Source organism: Saimiri boliviensis, chromosome 10 (genome assembly GCF_048565385.1).
Source record: "Saimiri boliviensis isolate mSaiBol1 chromosome 10, mSaiBol1.pri, whole genome shotgun sequence".
In the NCBI taxonomy this organism is placed as follows: Eukaryota; Metazoa; Chordata; class Mammalia; order Primates; family Cebidae; genus Saimiri; species Saimiri boliviensis.
Genome location: NC_133458.1, coordinates 113071528 through 113095357, shown reverse-complemented (window position 1 = coordinate 113095357; position 23830 = coordinate 113071528). Strand labels below are relative to the sequence as shown.

Genomic DNA, 23830 nt, shown 5'->3' with positions numbered 1-23830 from the left:
GGGAGGCTGAGGAGGGTGGATCACATGAGGGCAAGAGTTTGAGACCATCCTGGCCACATGGTAAAACCCCATTTCTACTAAAATACAAAAAATTAGCCAGGCCTGGTGGTACACGCCTATAGTCCCAGCTACTTGGGAGACTAAGGCAGGGGAATCACTTGAACCCTGGAGGTGGAAATTGCAGTGAGCCAAGATTGCACCGCTATTCTCCAGCCTGGTGGCAGAGCAAGACTCCATCTCAAAAAAAAAAAAAAAAAAAAAAAAAAAAAGGTTAGCTCATAGAAACTAAAGCTCTAATATTTAGGACTTTTATAATAGATAATATTTATCGAGTCCTTACTTTGGGCCAGGTATTTTTGCAAAGGCTCTACATGAATTACATATCCTGTTATAATCTTCTATTTTACAAATGAGGAAACTGATACCCATAGAGGTTTAAACCTGCCCAAGATAACAGCTAGTAAGTGGCAGAGGTAGGTAACAAACACATGCAGTCTGACTCTGGAGTGCAGACTTTTAAAAGCTATGCCGAACTGCCTCACAAAACACACAGTTGCGTTTATTTCAGCATTGTTTGTAAAGACACAAACCTAGAAGCAATGCAGATGTCCATCAGCAGGGGAATGGTTAAATTCATTATAGCAGATCCATGCCGCGCAGTCATATGGAACATAAAAAGGACTGAATTCGCACCTTACCAGGTGATGGAGAGAGATTTCTTCAAGATACTGTTAAGAAAAGCAGAAAAGCATGAAGAATGCAGTTGAAAAACTGAAAAAGAGTAACCCAAACCTGCATGGATATAGCTAGAGATATGTCAATATAAATATATTCGTATGCGATTATATGATTCGGATGAAAAATATGGAAGGGACATTTTAGATTATCAATATGGGTCACAGGAGATAGGCCAAGGTGATGAGGAGCCAGCCAAGCCAGAAGAAGCCAAAATCTGAATAAAAATTACATCTGTGTCTAAAAAATAAATCTCTTACAGCTAAGACGCCATTTGGTACAAATGTCTTAGCTTAATTGTTAGTGGGAAACAAATGTCTTAGATAGGCATTCATCAATGCAGTATTCTTATCGCCTGAGGACTTGATGCTGGGTTCTACGAACTGTTCCACACGTGAGCTCCTGGCATATTGTAACTGTCTCATGTACATGGTATGACTATGCTCACCCTATCCCTGGGCTCTTTGCTTCTTTATCTCATTTTGCAATTTATCCCCCCTTTACTCGGCACAGAAATCTTTACTAATTCCCTACTGTCTACAAAATGGAGTCTCGATTCCTCAGATTCTCTAGACAGCCAAAGCACGCAGACCACCTGCCTTGAGACACCATCTGCCTCTCCCGGGCAGCTCCTCCTCTGCACGCCCCTCGCCCCCACCACACCTCCTTAGGCTTCGCTCTGCACCCATACATGCGGGATCGTTTCTTCCGTTCCTCTTCTCTCATTTACATGGGCCCAAATTTCCCACCCTGAAAATCCACCCAAAATACTGCGCAGTTCCCTCATGATTTCTTCATGATTTCCTGAACCTTCTCAAGACAAATCTGTTCATCTTCTCGTGAGTTCTTTTAAGAAACAAAGGTTTTCAAACTCTTTTAGCTGGAACCTTGTTCTCCCATCTAGAACAGATGAAAGTGGAGCCAGGCCCCGGCAAGGAGGAGAGGCAGCTGGTCCACTGAGCCCTCGGGCTCTTTCTTCTCCCCATCTCTATGCTTCTGTGCAAAATAACTTGAGAAAGCACAGCTCTGATCTACTGTCTGCATCTCTCCTTCCATCCCTCCCGGGCCACTTTGTGTTCTAAGGATTTGTGTTAGCTTTGAAACTGGATTCAGGGCGTGTTCGGGTCTGCCCTCTGCAGCCAGTGTGGTTTCTGGCCTGGAGGCAGCACCCTTCAGGTCTTGAGGCAGGAAAAGCAAAAGGCAAACCCAGGTTTCATGCCTGCTCCAACTCTCAGTAGACCCTTGGCAGTTTTCTTAACCTATCTGAGTCTCAGCTTCCTAGTTCATTAAAAGGACATAAGAGTGCCTGCTGTGGTTTGAATGATGTGTCCCCCAGAATTCAGATGTTGAAACTTAATCACCAATGTGATGATATTAAGAGGTGGGGCCTTGAAGAAGTGATTAAACAATGTGGACAGAGTCCTCATGAATGGGAGTAGGGTCCTTATAACAGGCCTTCAGAGAGTGAGTTCACCCGCTAGGTACAGTACCACCACCATGACCACCCCCAGTTGTCACAACTAAAAATGTTTCTGTTGCCATAATTCTCCTAGGAGGCAAAATCACTCTGTTTAGAACCACTGATTTCGTGATGGAAGACTGGAAAAAGAAAAGGTTAACAGCAAAATTTTTGCAGGATTAAAAGTATTTCTGCAAACCTAGAGTTTTAGGAAAACGTTTCGATCTTGGAATACGTTTTTGCTGTGGCTTGAATGTATGTGCTTTTCCAAAATTCATAGGTTGGAACTTAACCTCTAAGGCGATGGTATTAAAAAGTGAGGCCTTGGCTGGGCACCGTGGCTCATGCCTGTAATCTCAGCACTTTGGGAGGCCAAGGCGGGTGCATCACCTGAGGTCAGGAGTTCAAGACCAGCCTGACCAACATGGTGAAACCCTGTCTCTACTAAAAATACAAAACTTAGCTGGACATGGTGGTACGTGCCTGTAATCCCAGCTACTCAGAAGGCTGAGAGAGGAGAATTGCTTAAACCTGAGAGGTGGAGGTTGCAGTGAGCCGAGATCGCACCATTGCACTCCAGCCTGGGTAACAAGAGTGAAACTCCGTCTCAACAACAACAACAACAACAAAATAGGAAGAAGAAGTGAGGCCTTTGGGAAAGTGACTAGGTCAGGAGGGCTTCACCCTTGTGAATGAGATCAGTGCCCTTATAAAAGAGGTTGAAGGGAGTGTCCTAGTCCGTTTTGCCCTTCTCATTCTGCCATTTGAGGTTACAGCAAAGTGTCCATCTTAGAAGCAGAGAAAAGCCCTTACCAGACACTAAATCTTTTGGCCCCTTTATCCTGGATTTCTCAGCCTTCAGAGCTGTGAGAAATAAATTTCTATTGTTTGTCAATTACTCAGGCCATGGTATTTTGTTATAGCCGCAGGAATGGACTAAGACACTCATATATTAGACCTCTCTGGTTATTGAACCAGCTTCACTGAGCCACAGACTTTAGTTCTCAAATCTGCTTGGTAAGTGAAGGACTAAGTAATGACCTTCAAGTGATGGCCAGGCGAGAGCCTCGGTGCAGTCAGTCCACTGAGTTCATGTTCTGAGTCCCTGCTAGTCCATCCTGAAGAGAGTCCCCCATGTGCTGTCATTATTTGCTTCCCAAGACAGTTGCCTCCTGGACCTAGTCAGAGGGAAATGCTCAGACAGAAGCCACGCCTCTGTCTCCAGCCATAAGTGGGCTGCTGGAAGGATTCCCACGCAGTTGCTATGGCTCTTCATGAAGGCGGGCGGTTAGCTGTGGCCTCGGGGTGCTGTCACCTGCCCTGCAACAGCCAGCCACCTCACCCTGCAAGCAGGCCTGCAGCTGTGATGCAAGAGTTCCAGATGCCATGCCTCAGTCTTCCCACAGGCCAAGAGGGAAAAATTACAAAGCAAACCACTGGTGGGGATGCCAGAGCCCACACCAAACCCACTATTAGCTGTGGAGACAGGAGACTCGCCTACGGCCAAACCCTGAACTCAGCACACAAGAATGTGCACAGAGCACAGGGGATGAAAGTAATGCTGGCCTTGGTGTAAAAGCCAGGAGCAGGGAAATGGGATTCTGCCAGGAGGACAGCAAGCTGCAAAGAATCAAAACGCCACTTCCCTAATAGTTATTCCAAAAACAGCCCCACGGTGGGGATGATATTGTTGGTGCTTCCCCATACTCTTTGTACTGCATGTTCACTTTCCAAAGGTAATTCTGCTCAGTTTGTTTGTTTGTTTGTTTGTTTTGAGACAGAGTTTCACTTTTGTCACCCAGGCTGGAGTGCAGTGGTGTGATCTCAGCTCACTGCAACCTCCTCCTCCTGGGTTCAAGCGATTCTCACACCTCAGCCTCCCGAGGAGCTGGGATTACAGGTGTGAGCCATGAGGCCTGGCTAATTTTTGTATTTTTAGTAGAGAGGGGGTTTCACCATGTTGGCCAGGCTGGCCTCGAACTCCTGACCGCAGGTGATTCACCTGCTCGGCCTCCCAAAGTGCTGGGATTACAGGCATGAGCCAGCGCACCTAGCCTTCCTCATATTTTTTAATACCTGCAACAAACAGCCCTGAAAACTGCTCTTTCTAGGAGCTTGGCTGTGTAGAGCCACTAGAAGGATGCATGGCTTTTGAGGAGACAATGGCGGAAGAGAGAGAAAGTCTTGAATTATAAGAGAGAGCAAACTGGATGGAACGAGAGCCCAGAGGAGGCAGGGAAAGGGCATGGATAGCCCAAGTGGAGAGATTAACTTTGCAAAAGAGTCAGCCTCAGCAGGAGAATCACTTGAACCCGGGTGGCGGAGGTTGCATTGAGCGGAGATCTCACCATTGCACTCCAGCCAGAGCAACAAGAGGGAAACTTCATCTCAAAAAAAAAAAAAAGAAAAACGTCAGCCCCTTTTTCCTTGGGACCGAGGGAAATAAATGGCAAGTGTGGATTACAGATGTATTGACTAATGAGAGAGGCACCCAAGGCAACAGCCAGAGGGAGGGAGAGGCTGGTGACATGAGGGGGATCAGATAAAAGGAAGACCCCCCCTAATTAGTGGGGTGTGAGGAGGCAAGGATGCGTGTGCCTGCAGGTGGTGGTGTGAAAGGAGGCTGAGTAGAGCTCTTCATACACTCAGCTTCTAGAAGAGACAAAGCCTTTGTCCTCCATCCCTTCTTGCAGTATCTGAGCAGAAAATGCAATGAGGGATGCCTAAGGCAAAAAACTTCACTTTTGACCTGGAGACTATGATTTTCATCTTAAAAAAAAAAAAGGATGAGGGACTTGGAGTGGGTGGTTCTCAAATTTTAGTTGACAACTGCAGACTTTATTTTAAATGCAGATTTCCATAACCCAGCCCATAGAGTCTGATCTTCAGGCACCTAGATCTTAACAAGCACCCCACGGATTCAGATACCAATGGAAGGGTCACCCCCACCTTTGAGAAATTCTGCCTTAGATGCTAGCAGCGTCGAGAGCCTTTCAAAGTGTGCAAGAAGAAAGCTGGCTGTTCGTGCAGTTTTCACACTCTGAAATGAAATCTACCCCAGGCAGACACAACAGGTTTTCACTAGATTTTCTCATACATAAGAAGTTAGAAAATATGAAAGGCCCAAACCTGAAGGCAGTAACACTGGGTAAAGCCTGGAAACACACATTTGTGGGAACGTCATGAAGGTCCTAATGTACTTAAATAATGAAGTTGAGAAAGGATAATTATTTTTAATTAATCAAAAGAAGATAAGGAAAGAGGGGTATCTTTCAGATGGGTTTCAAAAAATGTAATAGAACTTAGCAATTATGAAGTACTTTTCATCTTCAAAGAACTGATTAACATTAAATTATTCTTTCTTTTCATTCTCCTGTGAGGTAAGTAAGCAGATATTCACATTATTCTCCCTTATTTGTAGATGGGAAGAGAGGAGTGGAGAGGCTTTGACATGCCCATGCAGAGCTAAAATTGAAAGAACTTTTTTTTCACAAGTTCCTACTAGAGACTGTGGAGATCCAGGTTGGGGGCTATTGTTTCACCTCTAGCTCTCCTGTGTGCTTGTAATATTTGGAAAAGAAATTACCACAAAATTATGTAAAGCAACCCTGAGTGGGAGGTGAAAGGAGCACCTGTGTCCTGTACAAGGAGAGGAAATGCTGTTTACAAGTCGCCACATTTCCCTGGTATATTAGGATTTAAAATGAGGAAGTTTTCACAAGAATCAGAGTTAATTAACTTCAGCAGACTCTTTATATTATCTTATTTCATCATCCTAATATAAAATGGGACTTAAAAATTAGGCTTTATTTGTTGATTCAAAACTCTTTTTTATGAATATGTTATGGATGGATTGCGCAAATGAATATTGATGCTGCCTGCCTTAGAAATTTGCTTTGAGGACAAAGGAAAGTGTAGCACTCTAGTAACAATATCAAGCCCAAGAATCTGTCGGAATACGTGGCCAGCATCGTGGCCGAGAAATTTTTAGGCTTGACTCTTAAGTCTAAAAATTAACAAAATTGGAACTATTATTTAAATTACTGAAAATGTACTTTCCATGAAATCAGTTCATTTCCCGATTATTTTAATGCCAAATAGAATGAACAGAATCAACATATTGCATTCAGAAATCTTTTTGTCTGTGGGAGAGGTTTAAAAAGCAAATTATATGAACGTATAGAGACATCTTTCTGTTCAGCCCAATTCCATGAGAGAAGGGATGCCTTCAGCGGGGTGGAGGGTACAGAGTTTGACAGCAACAGAAACTGGAGTGACAGGAGGGGTGGGGCCCGGTGTAAACCACCTCACATGGGTTTTTCTCAATTAAGAATAACACAGTTGGCTGGGCTCGGTGGCTCAAGCCTGTAATCCCAGCACTTTGGGAGGCTGAGGCGGGTGGATCACGAGGTCAAGAGATCGAGACCATCCTGGTCAACATGGTGAAACCCCGTCTCTACTAAAAATACAAAAAAATTAGCTGGGCATGGTGGTGTGTGCCTGTAATCCCAGCTACTCAGGAGGCTGAGGCAGGAGAATTACCTGAACCCAGGAGGCGGAGGTTGCGGTGAGCCGAGATCGCGCCATTGCACTCCAGCCTGGGTAACAAGAGCGAAACTCCGTCTCAAAAAAAAAAGAGTAACACAGCTGCAAAAAGTACTGAAATGGCATTGGCAGAGGTGGACCCAGGACAGAAGTGCAGTCATAATCAAATCGAGAACAGAACCAAGGTAGCCCAGTGATCTTAGGATCTGGGAAGGGGAATGGTTGTTGGAGATGTGTATAACCAATGATCAGGAAGATCATTGTGAAATGATAATGGGAATCACTGTAGACCGCTAGGAAAGCGTGTGATATAATCCAGGAGATGGATCCTCTACCCTAGGCAAGAACAGGTCAGCCTTGGGACCTTTAGGGATACAGAGGAGAGGGGAGCTTCCCACTTTCAGATGATGAATGGCAAACAGAGGCTTCACTGGCTGTCCCTACTGTCCAGACTTCTAGGGACTTTCTCTTTATCATCTAATTTTAAAGAATATCAATTACTTCTGTTACCTAAAGAAAAATATCGTCAGTAGCTAAATCCTCAAAACAATAAAGCATCATAGAACACAGTCACAAACCTCCATATTATGCTGATTTAGTATATGGTTTGGCTTACACATTCCATATTTTTCTTCTATGCAGTTCATTCAGAACCAATTACTTCAATAGCTTCGAGTACTTCTGGTACCGACTGTATCAGTACATAGATCTTGTGTGGCATGGCAACTTGATGTTGTCAGAGACATTGCTATTTTGCCAGTCATGTGAAAATTATAAAATGCTACATCAGTTTAGACTTAGGTCATATTTAAATAATTATAACATCTTCCTGAAGCATAATGTCACTAGATTGTACACTCCATGGGAGCAGGAGGGCCTTGTCTATTATGCTCACTAAGTGTTCCAGCAGTTAACACAGTACCTTGCATGTGAGAGGTAACTTATGATTTGTAGAAAGATTGAATGAATGGAAATTCCAAACATTGTTTGGCATACCTAAAGTAGACTTTTTTTTTAACCTGACTCAGATTTATTGAAATATTGTGCATTGACTAATGTATCACACATAAAAGAAAGATAATGGCATTTAAAGGGTCGATAAAGCAGTCTGGGTTCTGTCTGGAATATGGTGGCATTGCCATTCCTGTATTCCCTGGTCTGTGCAGCTCAAGTAATTAAGACTTCTAAACCTTCACCTTCCTGGACTATCCAGTTAGATGAAGATATAGCGAGGCCAGGTGCAGTGGCTCGTGCCTGTAATCTCAACACTTTGGGAGGCCAAGGCAGGAAGACTGCTTGTGTCCAGGAGTTTGAGACCAGCCTGGGCAACATAGCAAGACCTGTCTCTACAAAAAATAAATTAGCCAGATGTGGTGGTGTGCACCTGTGGTCCCAGCTACTTGGGAGACTAGGGCGAGAGTATTGCTGGAGCCCAGGAGGTCAAGGTTGCAGTGAGCCGAGATGGCATCACTGAGTTCAGCCTGGGAAACAGAGTGAGACTCTGTCTCAAAAAGAAAAAAATCAGATGAATATACAGCAGGTTTCAGAGCACTTTAGTTATCCAGGCAAGCAGGCTTTTGTGGTTAAATTTTCCATATAATTCTGGGCTTGGAACTAGACACTGTATCTCATTCTAAAACTCGATAAATTCTCCTCCTGCATGAAATTAAATATATTACTTTAGTGGAACAGCTTACAAATTTCAAGACCCTATGCTCAGTGAAGAGTGTTCAGACAAGCAGGGAGGAGGGATATGCTTCCGGTGGGCACTCCCGCACTTTCCTAAGGCTCCCGTAGCAATGACCACAAACTGGCCGTTCTCAGTCCTGGAAGCCAGGAGGCCAAAATCAAGGTGTCAGCAAGGCCACACTCCCTCCGAAGGCTCCAGGGAAGAATGTTTTTTACCTCTTTCAGCTTCTGGGGTCTCAGGGGTTCCTTGGCTTGTGGCTACATCACTGCAGTCTCTGCCTCGGTCTCACGTGGGCTCATCTGTTCCTGTGTCCTCTCCTCTCTATCTAAGGACGCTTGTTGATGGATTAGGGCCCACCTGGATGATCCAAGATCATCTTATCTTGAGATCCTTTACTTAATTATATCTTCAAAGACTTTTTCTAAGTAATATCACATTCACAGGTTCCAGGGTTTAGGACATGGGCATGTTTTTGTGGAGGCTAACATTCAACCCATTCAGATACCTTCCATCATGGAAACCTCCAAATTTAATAATGCAGTATTATATTTCACTGTGAACCTTTGGAGTGTCTGTCTGAAGAATATACCAGATTTTGATAGAAAATCCACCAATCTTCCCAACAGCCCCCAAAAGCCTCTGAGAAGAAATCGGTAGTATTCTCCCAAACAGGGAAACAGGAGAAACAGATTTCAGCTGTTCGCCTGAGCTCATAAAGCAAATTCACAAAAAAGTCAACCTGGATAACTAATGACTGAGGCTCAGACAATGGTAAAATAGCTAGAAAATTAAATAACCGAAAGCTGAACTATTAGCTAACATTAGTAGCTAAACTGAGAGCTCAGCTATTTTGGTCCATTGATCAACCTACTTTGATTAATTTTGTCCGGTGAATTGTTCAGTCATTTGACCATGAAAGTCTGCTGGCCTGGATAACTAAATGTACATTACTTTTGTGACTTTTAGATGTAATCTCAGTCATGAGCATCCATGATATTGTCGAACAAAATTTGAACTCTTTCAATAAAGAATGCTTGGAGGTTAAAGAGGAAACACACCTTAGAGGTCAATGAAAGCATCTTTGAGTGTTTTTCATTATTATTTTCTGGCCAGGGCCAGAGTGGTAACATACCTAGACACATCTAGATACAGCAGGAAATCGAAGGTGGGGTCATGTTCTCTATATTTATGGAAAGGTTTATTTTCCTAGATCTTTGTTCCTCAACTCCTTTCCACATTAACCTAACTTAATCCTTATAATCTGTGAAAATGTGATTGATACATTCAGTATTAATACAAGGTAACCAAAATGATGGGTCAAAAAATACCCACACTTTCAAATGATCAATTTTACTGCAACTATTTTTTCATTGAATTGAGGAGTAATACTAAATATGTTATTTGCCGATTCTATATAGTCAGAGGGTGTGTTAGAGTCTGCACAAGGTACTCTTCTTTAGAAGTGCTTTATCTAAAAGGGAGGCGCACCGCTAGCTTGGCCAGCCACATTGAGGGGAAGCAGCTCTGGTCTCACTCCTCTGTCCCCTGCAGGGCACACATTAATGGAGGGGACTTGGTGGCACCAGAGCTAGACATTCATTTCAGTTGCTAATTAGCAATTGGAAGATAATATCCTGTCATTATCTTGTGTGGACAGAGTCTCTTTCATAGCAGATGAAGAACAATTCAAGTTTTCTGGGCTAATTTGTAAAACCGTTTCCACACACAGGGAAGCTATAAAAACCAAATATAAATCATGCCTTGCAATATTTAAACAATTTTTGTGGGCATTGGGGAGGGGATTCCTTACACATTCCCCAAAACATTATCTGAATAAAGGTGAATGTAGAGAATAGACCAAACCTACCTAACCCCCCTGGCGACGGTGACCTAGATTCCACTCCAGCCACCTGCTCCCACAGTGGCCCTCCCAACGTCATTATCACCCAGAACTGTGCCATGTCAGAAACTGAAAACTCTGAAATCTCACTGTCAATCATTCTGCAGCCGGCGTTCCCAGCTCCTCCCCCTGCCACCGCTCCTTGCCAGGCTCATTCTCACCTTGGATTCTCTGTCTTCTCATAGTCTGGCATGATTTCCTTCATCCCAGGCCTCCTGAGTGCCTTTGTTCCCTGAACACCCCGATCCCTCCCTGCTCCATACTTGCACCCCAGCTGACGGACAGAACACCTCTGCGCATCAATACTGCAACTCACTCTTCCGCATTCCGTGCCAGGGTAGTTTTCTATAACTCTAGCCCTGGAGAAAATGAAATAATTCCAAGAAAGGGTACAGTTCTGAATCATACTCTGACCTCAGAAAGTTACACAGCAAAGCTCACCAGTCCTGTTACGGGGCCATCTTCCATTTCACTGTCCCCAAAGCCTCCACCAACCAAAATCGCCTCCACTGTGAGAATTCTTCAGACCCTACTGAAATGGAAACACTTCTATTTCTCACCCCAAATACAAATGCTACCCAAGCTTAACACCCTCCTAGGAGTCTGGAGTCCCTTCCTACACTCGAGGTGGACCCACCCACTCGGGCTCTGGGCCCACCGGTCCCCATCTCCACGCCACTCCCCAGTCATCCCTTTCTCACAGATCTTTACACTTCATGCTCTCCCCCGCTTCTGCTCATCTCCCTCGCTCACTTCCTCACTTACTGAAGTCTGATTTCAGCCATCGTCACCAGCCCTGTCCTTTCCAGGAGCAACAGAGACCATCTAATCAACAGGACCAGTGAACTCTTACCACTATTTATTTGTTTGTTTATGTGTTTGGAGACAGAGTCTCGCTCTGTCACCCATGCTGGTGTGCAGTGGTGCAATCTCAGCTCACTGTAACCTCCGCCTCCCGGGTTCAAGTGCTTCTCCTGCCTCAGTCTTCCAAGTAACTGGCATTACAGGCCTGTGCCACCACACCCAGCTTATTTTTATTTTATTTTATTTATTTATTTATTTATTTATTTATTTATTTATTTATTTTTTGTATTTTTAGTAGAGATGGGGTTTCACCCTCTTGGCCAGGCTGGTCTTGAAGTCCTGACCTCAGGTCAGTCACCCACCTTGGCCTCCCAAAGTGCTGGGATTACAGGCGTGAGCCACCACACCCGGCCCACTCTTTACTTTAGCGGACACTTCACTGCAGTGGATACAAACTCCTATATGAAATTCTACCTCATTAGATTCTGACATGCCATGTCACCTAGTTTTTATTGTATCTTTATTAACCAAGTAAATAAACATAGTTTTATCACATCAGTAAGGCACACTCATGAAAAAAATTAACATACATAAGAAAATATCTTCATGCAGAAATAAATGCCATTATTCTTCTAGCCTAAGTTTTTCCATATTTTTTTTAGTTGGATGGATGGATGGATGGATGGATGGAAAGACAGATATAGTTTTATGTAAAATATAGCAATGTAATCAAAGTTACTGCTTTATAAACTTCTCTCCATACTAACGTATGAATTCTAAATTTATATTTTCAGCTCTGACCTCTCTGTTGAGCTTCAAACCGTATTATCAAAATATCAACTAGCCATCTCCACTTTGATCCTCCTCCAGGTTAACAATTAATCAGCAGGATCCCCTTGACATAATATCCTCTAAATCTGCCCCCTCCTAAAATCTATGTCCTTCCTATGGCTGCAAAGCGATTACCCTAAAAATGCCAACACAAGCATTTCACTCCCAAGTTTAAACCTGTCGATGGGTCCTCATTGTCTACAATTTAAAGGTTAAACTTGTTGGCATGGGGAAGAAAAAGACCTTCCAGGATCTCCTGCTTCCTCTCGCCACAACTTTATCTCAAATCTTGTCCTTCCTCATTCTGTATGCTCTAGTAATCATGAATTGCACGCTGTTCTAAACACATCCCATTGTATCTCCTGACTCTTACCTGATGTGATTTTATTTTCTCAGAAAGCCTTTCCCTGTCTTCTTAAGCAGATTAATTTCTATTCATTCTTCCAGGCTAATTCTCAGGCTTACCTCAGTTGTCACCTCCTTCAGGAGGCCTGCCTGGATTTAATCTCCCCAGAGCCAAGCTATGCTTCCTCCCCTGAGTTCTCACAGAACCCTGTACACTCCTCTTCTACACACTTGCTCATGGTGATGAGACACTGCATCGCTGTGTCTATCTCCCTTCCTATCTTGGAAACTCAAAATGAACGGGTACCTTAGGATCTTTCTGTGTTCCTAGGACATGGTAGGCACTTGATAAGTTTGTTGATATTGGAAATGTATGAACACACTGCAATTTCCCTCACACTGAAACAACAAAAACCCAAACCTCCATTGATGTCACGCCGTCCTCCAGTGACCACTCCACTGCTCCCCTTTAGAAGTGTATTCCTAGAAAGAGTTATCTGTGCTGGCTTTCTCCACTGCCTCTCCTCCCCTTCTCTCCAGCCGGCTTCTTCCCCTGCACCTGTCATGAAGGTTGCCAACACCATCTGGTGACTCTCAGACCGCCTACTGCCTGATCTCAGAGGTACTTGACACAGTCGGCCTCTGCCTCCTTCTGGTACCACGAGCTCCACAGCCCTCCGTTCCTCCAGCCTTGCTGCCTGTTCCTTCTCATGTTCTTTATTGTTGCCTCTCATCTTCCAGATCCCTAAACGCTGCATCAGTTAACATTCAGCCCTGGGTCCGCCTCTCCATCTGCATAAACTTCCTCCGTGATCTTGTCCAGATGCCTGGCTTCAAATGCCATCTGCATCCTGACAGCCCCACAGTGACATCTGTAGCACGGTCCTGTGCCCAGAGATACTGACTCCGTACAACTGCCTACTCCACAGCTCCACTCAGATATTAATAGGCAGCACAGAGAAAATAACTCTGCATGTCCTCTTCCAAACCCTTTGTTCTGGTGTTTCCCTTCTCAGTAAATGGCACCCAATTGCACTGACCCAAGGCCATGGACTGGTCTTGGTGCCTCTCTTTTTCTCATCTCCTCCCGTAAATACATCAGTAAACGCCCTTGTCTCTGTCATGAAAATACATCCAGACTTCGACCTCATCACCTCCACTACCACCCGCAGTAGAAGCCACCATCACCTCCCATCTGGATGCAGAAGCCTCCAGACAGCCTCTGCCTCCACTCTTGCCAGACTCACCTCTCTCCATGCAGCATCCAGAGCGATGATTTTAACACATCAGTTCATTCCAAAGACCCTACATGAAACTTCCAGTGGATTCCCATCATACTTAGAATGAAATCTAAAATCTTTCCCATGGCCTGCCAAGTTTGGCATGATCTATCCCCTGGGTGCCTCTCCAGACTCATGTTCTGCCATTTCTGCCTTCTCTCTCTGGGGTCTAGTGCCACCGGCCTCTTTTCATTGCTCAAATAAATCACATACCTTCCCACCTTAGATCCCTAAGCTGTCCGCCAGCTTGCGATGCTCATTGTCCAGGTGCTCACTCTTTTTCCCTACTCAGATCCTGCATCATCCCCTCAGAAATGTTGATGCTCCCTGGCGCATTCAGAAGGAATTATTCTCCCCACTCATCACTTCCCCAAAAGAAACCTGCAGCCCAAATTCTTGGTGGGAGTTTAAGATGCTATTTGGTGGGGTAGGAAGTATACTTACAGATTCAGAGAGTGATGAAAAAGCCTGCATTGCCTCAGAGGGCCCAAGCAGCCTTCCTGAAGTTTTCAGGAAAGGCAAGTGATGCCTATGTGTCAATTAGAAAGAAGTATATCATCACCTGTTTAGATATATTTTCCCACACCCTATGCTCCATTCCAGTGGTTCTCAAGAGAGGTTCATTTTACACCATCACTCTCTCCACCAGTGGACATTGGCAATGTCAGGAGATAGTTTGGGTTGTTACAACTTGGGAGGCCAGTATTACTGACATCTAGTAGGTAGAGGTCAGAGATGCTGTTAAACATCCTATAATATACAGGACAGCAAACATCAATAGTGCCGAGGCTAAGGATCCAGCTGTATTCTTTTGAGAACTGCAAAAGACTCCTTAAAGGAACTTAACACAGGTCCTGGTCCATTACCAGGGAAGCAGTGTCTGGGAAAGATCCAGGAAGTATCAGAGATAGAACACATGACTGCTATAGAGAGAATCTTCTAGACCTCAGCTGACACAAACCACCTGGTTGTCAACCTGCAAGAGGTAGGCAGTGCGTAGGTGCATGCAGTCCCCAGAGTCATAGCTTGGGAAACAAGCCATTGCGATGGTGTCCTGGGGGCATCCAGGCATGCACGCGGTTACAGCAACCCTCTGGCCTCATTCACTGACCCAACAAAATGTGTGAACCCCTGAAGTTGCCAGTACAGTGTTTGTTTCGACAGACATTTGTGCTCCAGAAAATGCCATTTGTGCTTTAGAAGAGGGCTTGGTAGACTAACAAGTGTGCAGGGTTTTCAGCAGACCTGTGTCCTGCCGAGTGTTCCTGCGTCTGCCTCAGCCCCCATCTCCTCACCAAAGGCCCAAGAGCCAAGCACGTGATCACCAAATGCCCAGCCTCTTTACAGTGCCTAGTACGCCATGTGATCACCTCTCCAGGCAGGAAAGGGCCTGCTTTGGGTTCCCCGAGTCTGAAGCTCATCAGGGAGTATTTTTCATGCTTAGTTGTGATGCGTCAAAAGATGCAGCAGCCAAGAATTAAGCAGACGGGGACAAGTAGCCAGACCTGTTGAGGCAACAGGTCAAGAAGAAGAGACTCAAGGTCACCAAAACCAGGAGACCCCTTGAATCAATCCTTAGCAGCCTAAGCTTAATGCCAGGAAATCAAACTGCCAGAACTTCCCTACAGAGCCTTTTCAGACTTGGCATATTGCCTGGGTGCTGCACTGAGGGTTTCACTCAAGTTTTATATCACTTTCATATAAAAGGATTAGCTAGAAGCCTTTTAAAGTGTTTTCTTTCACTGTCCAAAGTGTCCTTCCAGAGTATCATTAGGTCTTTTATTTTCTTTGCTTGGTGAGCTATCCTGCTTCCCTTCTGTAAATCATGGCCTGTAAATAAGAGACAAACTCTTGCAAACTTCCCAAATGCATTTTTTTGTCATTACAAAAACTGCTTTCATTTAAAGACTCTGTTGAAAAATACACTGAAATCAGTATATACTAATTCCTGCTAGAACATGTGGTTCACTGGAGAGGCTGAAGAGGGAGAGAAGGAAGGGAGAAAGAGAGACCTGCTTATTCAGCCCCTTGATGTAAAACATTTCCACATCTTCCCGTACATTAACTCAGCCCCTAAACTCTCCTCTGCAGTTTGCTGTTTCTGTCCATCTTCCTGGATGGAGACCTACTGTAGACATTGGAAATTTGAGCAATTAACCTAGTCAAACAGGGTTCAAATGATATATGACATTTCAGACATTTTCTGTGGGTTTGTATAGTTGTGCTCCACTGGGATAAAACCAGATGATGATTTTCAATTTAATTCCATTCAACAAATCTTGATTGAGACCTTACCTGTGCCAAGCACCGTGATACATAAATGCTGTTTATAAACAGAGCAGAAGTTTGCAGCAGAAAATTGCAGGCTAGCCGCTGTCAGCCCAACCCACGTTTTCACTCTGCAATCCAGAATGGATATTTAGGACTAGGGTTCCAAGTGTAGTGTAAGAAGCTAGACATGGCCGGGCGCAGTGGCTCAAGCCTGTAATCCCAGCACTTTGGGAGGCCGAGGCGGGTGGATCACGAGGTCAAGAGATCGAGACCATCCTGGTCAACATGGTGAAACCCCGTCTCTACTAAAAATACAAAAAATTAGCTGGGCATGGTGGCACATGCCTGTAATCCCAGCTACTCAGGAGGCTGAGGCAGGAGAATTTCTTGAACCCAGGAGGTGGAGGTTGTGGTGAGCCGAGATCGCGCCATTGCACTCCAGCCTGGGTAACAAGAGCGAAACTCCGTCTCAAAAAAAAAAAAAAAAAAAAAAGAAGCTAGACGTGTCAGTCTATGGATAGGAATTTATTCGACTCTCAGGTGGCCTGACCTCCACTAGTCCTTGTATGAAGGACTTTTAGCACCTTAGCAGCTGTCTCATAGGTGCTGTTAGGATTCCCATTTTGCAGATGAGTTAACTGAGACCCACGGATGTTAAACAGGTCTTCCAAGGTCATGCAGGTCAGAAGATTCAAACCAAGGCAGCCTAACATTAGACCTTGTGATGTCATCCTCCACAGCACATTGCCTTTCTTGGATTATTGGCAAATGTCCTGAAGAGAAGTCAAGTCAACAAACAATAATGCACTCAGAGGGAGGATTGAGTCTTTTGGAGGCCTTTAAGCCACTTGGGAAGATGTGCTGGAAATGTGTGAAACTCCATTACCTTTTGAACTCTCACTAAAATGTGTAAAACCCAGATGGAACTTTGAGAAATCCTTGCCAATAACATCGGCTCCCTTCAGATCTCCTGCCATAAAAGCCCTCCACGTCTTTTTGAAAGGTCAGAGTGGCTGTATTTGTTTTCTTCAGCATAGGTCAGGTTGATCTCCCAGACATCTAGGGAGGTGCTGATGTGTACGCACCAAGAGTGACATCTGCCCTTTCCCAAAGTTACCCCACAGTCCCCGTGCACACTGGGTCCAGGCTTCCCCCCAGGATCTATGAGCAGACAAAGAGGAAAAACATGTTTGTTTGCATCAGAGAGGAAAGGGCTGAACCAAGCATAGAGCATTCTTAAAAAGAAATGCCTTGCGGTGTGTTAAAGGATAATGAAAACTGCTATTTGCATGTATTGAGGGCATCTGTACTGTACCGTGGTGGGAACACGATGGCACAGAGGTCCCATCTACATACGCGCGCCCCTGCTCTCACCAACTGCCAGTCCTCTCAGGGTCACAAACGTCGCCTCTGCGGATAGAGTTGACTCATTTAAAAAATATATTTTATGTATCACTTGTATTTTACTTTACACTAAAAAATACCCAATTCTGTTACTTTTCTTTGGCAGGAGGGAAGGGGTAGATGATACCAAAAACAAAAACTTGCAACATACTAAAACCACGGATATGAAAATAATTAGATCAGAGTCCAGGAATGTATCCATAAACCATGGGGTTGTGGTTTGGATTGAGGAATCAAACCGTGAACTGTCTGTGCTCTTCATCTGAAGGAAAACAGACCATGCCTTCCTCACCAAGGAGTCTCGGACTTCACTGAGCCTCAACAGAAAGGATTTTGTTGTTGTTGTCAAATATGGGTTCTTGGTATTTTGCTGTGTTGCTAATCTTTCTATAGTCTCAGGTCTAAATGGCTGGAAACACATCTCTAATTGATAAATCAATAGGAAAATATGCTTTATGTGTTTCTTAAAAGTCAGAAATATGTCTTACGGTGATGGCATGTCAGAAACTCCTGGGAGGTTTCAAATTACACGGAAAACAGAGCCAGAAGGAGAGACTCTTCCCACTCCACTGCCCAGGGGTCTCCATTCCTGACCCACCCCGCTGTGGCTAGAAGGGGGAAAAGGCTGGGACCCACCATCCGCTGCTGGGAGGCTGCACGGGCTGACCTGCCTTGCCTCCTCTTCTCAGCCACCTGCACGTGGTGTGCACGTGCACCTGCTGGGGACCAGGGTCTGAGGCCTCTCTTGTGAAGAGGAATTGATGGATGCCCATCACTGAAACTTAGACACACGTGGGAAATGGCAGAAAGCAGATTCTGAGCAGGGAACCTGAGGGCCCTTCAGATACAATAGCCCCCATGAGAAGCAGAAGAATGGCCCAGGGAGCTGGGGTGCCCAACATGGCCTGAGGGGTAGAGGTGAACATGGCAGCTGTTCCCTCCACCCACCAGACCCTGGCTGCCCTAGGGGCTAAAAGACCATGAGCAAACTTCGAAAGCAGTCCCTGTAAACCCTCAGGGCCCAGGAAACTCCTCTGCGAGGCACCTCTAAGAAAGCAGGACCACACAGAGGAGCCACGCCCTACTGTCAAAGTAAAAGCAAGCACAGGCCAGGAAAAAGAACAGAAGTGGGGCTGCAGCCTGGGCAGGCAGTGGCAACACCAGCACAGGCACGGCATGAACCACACATCTGCGACATGCTGAGTTGCAGAGGCTGAGACAGTAGAAGTTGCGTCCACTCATGGCCTCCAGAATGTCAGCACAGAGAAAGGGGGGAGCAGTGCTACACTCCAGGAGCAGGGCTGGCCTGCAATATCCAACAAGACTCCTGAGATCCGTGGAGAGAAGTGAGCAAAGCACGTGCACACACACACACACACAACACACACGAGCTCTCAAACGGGGCAGGATATATATATATATATATATATATATATATATATATATATATAAAATTTGGTTTTTTTGAGACAAAGTTTCACTCTTGTCCAGGCTGGAGTGCAATGGCAGTCTTGGCTCACACAACCTCTGACTCCCAGGTTCAAGTGATTCTCCTACCTCAGCCTCCTGAGTAGCTAGGATTACAGGCACCACCATGCCTGGCTAATTTTGTATTTTAGTAGATTTATCCATGTTGGTCAGTCTAGTCTCAAACTCCTGACCTCAGGTGATCTGCCTGCCTCGGTCTCTCAAAGTGCTGGGATTACACGTGTGAGCCACTGCACTGGGGCAGGTTATTTAAGTAACACAGACTCACACCCACAGGCAGGGGGAGGGGCTCCACTACTTCTGTAGGGTCTTATTTTAATTTATCCTCAGAACTTTGTTTATGCCAAGTAACTTAGCTTGAAACCTCAGCGCTTTATTTTGCTTAAATTATTGGATAGTTTCTTCATACCTAGACATGCTATCTTAGACTCAGAGACTAGGGAAAGGTATTTTCTTTCTGTCTCACTTCCTCCGTGTTTGTAACCTGTGTTAACAGCAAATGTAATCAACTTCCCCACAAGCAATTGCTTAGGCTAGGGGAGATCAGTATAGATGAATAAAGGAGATGCACCATTACTAGAAGGTGTTTTCTCCTTCATGGACTTGCACACACAGCAATTCATCAGCTATTTATTGGTTTGTTTTTTTTCCATCAGCTATTGTTTTAGGTTTGAATTGTACAGTTTCTGTATTTTGCTTTATACTAACATGTCCCAGATCATAGTTCATGGCTCTGGAATATATTTTATGGTATATACGGGACTGGCTTAGAGCCATCCCATCTGTGGTTATGTAAAGCCAAACCCCACTATCATAGCTTTGTTGCACAATTATTTTTAAAAATCCAGGGCTTACTGGTTGCCCATGGCAGTCTGTGAAACTAGTGTATTTCTGCTTTTAGAAATTCCACCTTATCGTCTACACAATTCAAAGCAAATACACAATTCTCTGTGGCAGTCTGCACGCAGTCCCCTGTGCTAGGAAACCCCATCTCCTGCACTCCATCTGATCCCATCCCCTGGTTGAGAGGCAAGCAACAGTGGTTTTCACTGTGAAGTACTCGAGACGGAGATTTCCTCCCTGGTTGTTCATGACTGATCCGGGTTAGAATAGTTAGAGAATCATGCTGAAAATCTGGACCTGGGTCAGAGGGAGTCAAGTTGGTCTCTCTTGTGTTGAACTCTGGGATTTAAACCATGGGAGGTGTTGGCAGTGAGACGAGAATGAGCTTAGAGGGGCCGAGGCAAGAAATTGGGTGAGGAGGGGCAACATCGCTCACCTCCCTGGTGTTCCTGAGGCCCAACTGCATTCCTGACCCTGGATACCTGGAGACACCACCGTGGCCTTAGAGGGCTTAAGCTGGTTGAAGGTTACTTGAACCAAAATACGTCTAATTAGCACAAGAGATGTTGGTAGCCAACATAAAATATTAATAGTAAAAATTGTTAACATTTAAAAAGTGAAGTTTTCCAAAGAAGAAACTGAGAAGGAGGAGGTTAAACTATCACACAACATCACACACTAGGCAGCCAGGGCCCTGAGCCCAGACTAGCAACCTCTCCATCGCTCACATCTCAAAATAGACACCAAGGAAAAGGCCTGATCTGGTGTCAGGCAGATGTGAGTCAGTTTCCTCGCTGTACCACTTGCCTGGGGCTACTTATTGACCCTCGGTTTCTTAATCTGCAAAATGGGAATGACAAAAACCATAAAATAGAATTGTTGCAAGGGTCATTAAGATATTATGAATAACGTGCCTTGACCCAATAGGCATTTGATAAAAGTTACTTCTAATCTGTTTCCAATTTTTCATTTATAATTAACTACAGTGACTAGAGCTGATGGAATATTGTGAAGAGTGGTAATAACCAGCATCCTTCAGTATTTTTACTGTGAAATATATTGCTGAGATAGATGTGCTTTATTTTGTTAAGGAAGCATTCTTCTCTTGCTGGTTTACTACGAAGATTTTTTTTTTCTCTAGAAATTGGTGGTGATATTTTCAAGTGACCTTCTAGTTGATATCCCCCAAAGAAAGACGTATGATTTTTGTATTTTGACCTTATACTTGATTTTAGTAATAGAATTCTTAATATTAAACTATCCTTATTCTAATTAAATGTCCTTAATCATTTTGCATTGTTCTGGCAATGAACTAGTAGGTGCAATTCTCTTGTGTTTATTTAGGTTTTATGTACAAGTGACATTTTCTCTAGTTCTCTGTCTTGTTTGATCATTTCTCAGTTCCACTCTGTGGTTATGGTAGCTCATAATGATGAATTAAGAGGTTTTCCACCCCTTTCTCATTTCTGAAACTGTTTAAATAGCAGAAAGATTTTCTGTCCTTGAGTCTTTGAAAGAGCACATCTTTAAAAATATATATATCCAGTCCCAGTATCAATTTTGGAGATAGTCCTTTTTCTTCAAAGTTTTCTACTTGGCACTGGGATTGTTGGTCTATTTGTTTTCTACCTCTTCCTGAATAAATTTGAATAATTTTTATTTTGTTAGAAAATTTTTAATTCATTGAGATACTCAATTTTTTAGCACTAAGCTGAAAACAGTAATCCATTTAATGTTATCGTTTATTCCATAGCTACATATATTTACTACGATTCTCAGCTCTCTTTATTGGATCCTCAGGGGCCCCCTCTAAGCGGGGACGCCCCAGGCCCAGCACCTCTGTGCTGACCTTTGCTCTTTTCCTGGATTGGATCATCTTAGTCACCTCGATCTAGATGGCCACAATCCTACTATAATGTTAGAAGCATCGGTTCCAATGCCCTAGAGTCTATTTAGAGTACGGGGGCCAACCTTCTGTTGGGGTAGAAGATAACTGTTTTTATACACAGGATGTGGTTACTGTCTTGGGGACCGGTCAGTTATTGGGGTGGTCAGGAAAGTGCACTGAGGAATGAAGCACTGGTGGGGTACCCAGTCTCAAGGACCCACTATTCCAGAAGCCCCCTGTCCACAGGGCCCCACAGCACCTTCACTGAGATTCTGTTTGCCTCTAGTCTCTCAGAGTCAGTAACACTAGTATGTTATTTCATAGAGAAAGAATCAGCTACTTCAAACATACCAATTTGAAGCGTTTTTATAAATATGCTTATTCTATGGAATCAGATAATCTATTCATTTTAACATTTTTATAGCAGCAATAGAGAAGGAAACCCCCTGAGTCCAAAAAGAGCCACACAAAAGGCTTTGGAGATAGGTTAGTTGAAAATTCTGACAGGGAGACTCTGAGAAAATTCACAACTAAATCAATGATTAGGTGAAAACCTAGTAGAGCGGACACCAGGAAGATCCCAGTTATGAAAGTAGATGCCACTGGCCGGGTGTGGTGGTGCACACCTATAATCCCAGCACTTTGGGAGGCCGAGGTGGACAGATCACAAGGACAGGAGTTTGAGACCTGCCTGGCCAGTATGGTGAAACCCCCTCTCTACTAAAAATACAAAAAAGCCGGGCATGGTGGCGGGTGCCTGCAGTCCCAGCTACTCAGGTGACTAAAGCAGGCGAATTGCTTGAACCCAGGAGGTGGAGGTTGCAGTGAGCCGAGATCGTGCCACTGCAGTCCAGCCTGGGCGACAGAGTGAGACTCCATCTCAAAAAAAAGAAAGAAGAGAGAAGAGGAAAGAAAAGTAGGTGCCGGAAACAGGCAAGGCCCATGTGGTGGGGAAAGCACGGGGTGCTAGAACAGGCAGGCAAGAAGCCGGTTTAGGAGCAGGCAACAGTGGGATCAAGCCCAGGTAGCCTCAGTGTTTTGCTGAGCAGGTTACTAGCAAAACGCTCAGGAAGTTAATGCTCTGACAAGGATTTAAATCAGTAAAGGCACTTATATCTGGATGTGGCCAGGTCTGTCTGGCCAGTTCTTCCTAGCAGTGACCTCATTCTGTCTTTTACGTGGCTGGCAATTTTAAAGAACGATGCCCACTCAGCTTCTCTCTTACCATGTTGTAATTCCGTGTAACTCTTCCCCACTGTTTGCAAGTACTACTGCCGTATGGGCTCCATACTCAAATCCCCCCCTGCCAGCATGGACCATAAACAATGTAGATAAAATGCTTGAATGGGTAAGGACACACATCCAGAAAGCCCTCTGCATCATTGGATCCAGGTCTGCAGTTCAGTGTGGGCTATTTTCCTAAGACTCCTGAATTCCCCTTCCCAGTGCTTTCCTCTTCTTGGGTCCTCATTCTCCCAGGTCTGAAAAAGGTTCTGGAAAAATGACTCCAGTCTGCTACGTGGCAGGGAGAAGAGGCTTCCTTTAATACCTAGCAAGCATGCAGGCATTGCTCATGGTGAAGCATAAGGAGGAGGAGAACCAGAGCCTCCCTTGCATCATCAATGAGGAGATTCCTTAAGCAGCTTAAGACGAATACTCTAAACAAACACATCAGATAAAAATGCACATTAAAATATTTAACAATGTAAATTTCCACCTGTCCATTTCTCTGCTTTGTCTGTGTTCCAGGTTCAGGTTTAGTGGTCGCATCCTGGGCCTGGCTCTGATCCATCAGTACCTTCTTGACGCTTTCTTCACGAGGCCCTTCTATAAGGCACTCCTGAGACTGTAAGTGCTTTGCAGACCACACTCCCATCCCGGCCCCATCTGCAGGGCAAGGACACGAGCCTCTCTGGTGCCACTGACCCTTTTGTCCCTGTTTTGCCCTGACCATTCCTGTTAGTGTTATCGTGCCTTTTTGTCCTGAGTGCTTAGGTATCACATACAGCTTTTAGCACAGTAAAAAGGCATTTGGGGATTTTTCTATTGGTATAGGATTCTGTTACCAAAATGTCATATCATGGAGATTAATCACTTTATATAAAAATTATGATATTACAAACATTGTGTTAAACTATTCAGTAGAACTGATCTGTTTATAACTTAGTGGTTTTAAAATGATAGCTTTCTCCAATTTTCATGCAAAGAGTCTGTGAGCCAATAATTATCTCATATTGGTTATTGTAAATAATTTCACATTTCCTTTTCAAAGGAAAATTACTGAGTGAACTAAAATGACTGAATGAGCTGATTCATCAGTGTATTCAAAAGCATCAAATTGTTAGGC

General features: G+C 44.4%; 1 protein-coding gene across 12 annotated transcripts in view; it reads left to right on the top strand.

Moving 5' to 3' along the window:
* The window catches only part of HECW1 (HECT, C2 and WW domain containing E3 ubiquitin protein ligase 1), a 600315-nt gene that overhangs the window by 553722 nt on the left and 22763 nt on the right, over positions 1-23830 (top strand). For all 12 annotated transcript variants that reach the window (XM_074379771.1, XM_010341340.3, XM_074379772.1 and 9 more), the window contains one exon: positions 23233-23331. In XM_074379771.1, the coding sequence (XP_074235872.1) occupies positions 23233-23331 (99 nt within the window). The remainder of the gene's footprint in view (positions 1-23232; positions 23332-23830) is intronic.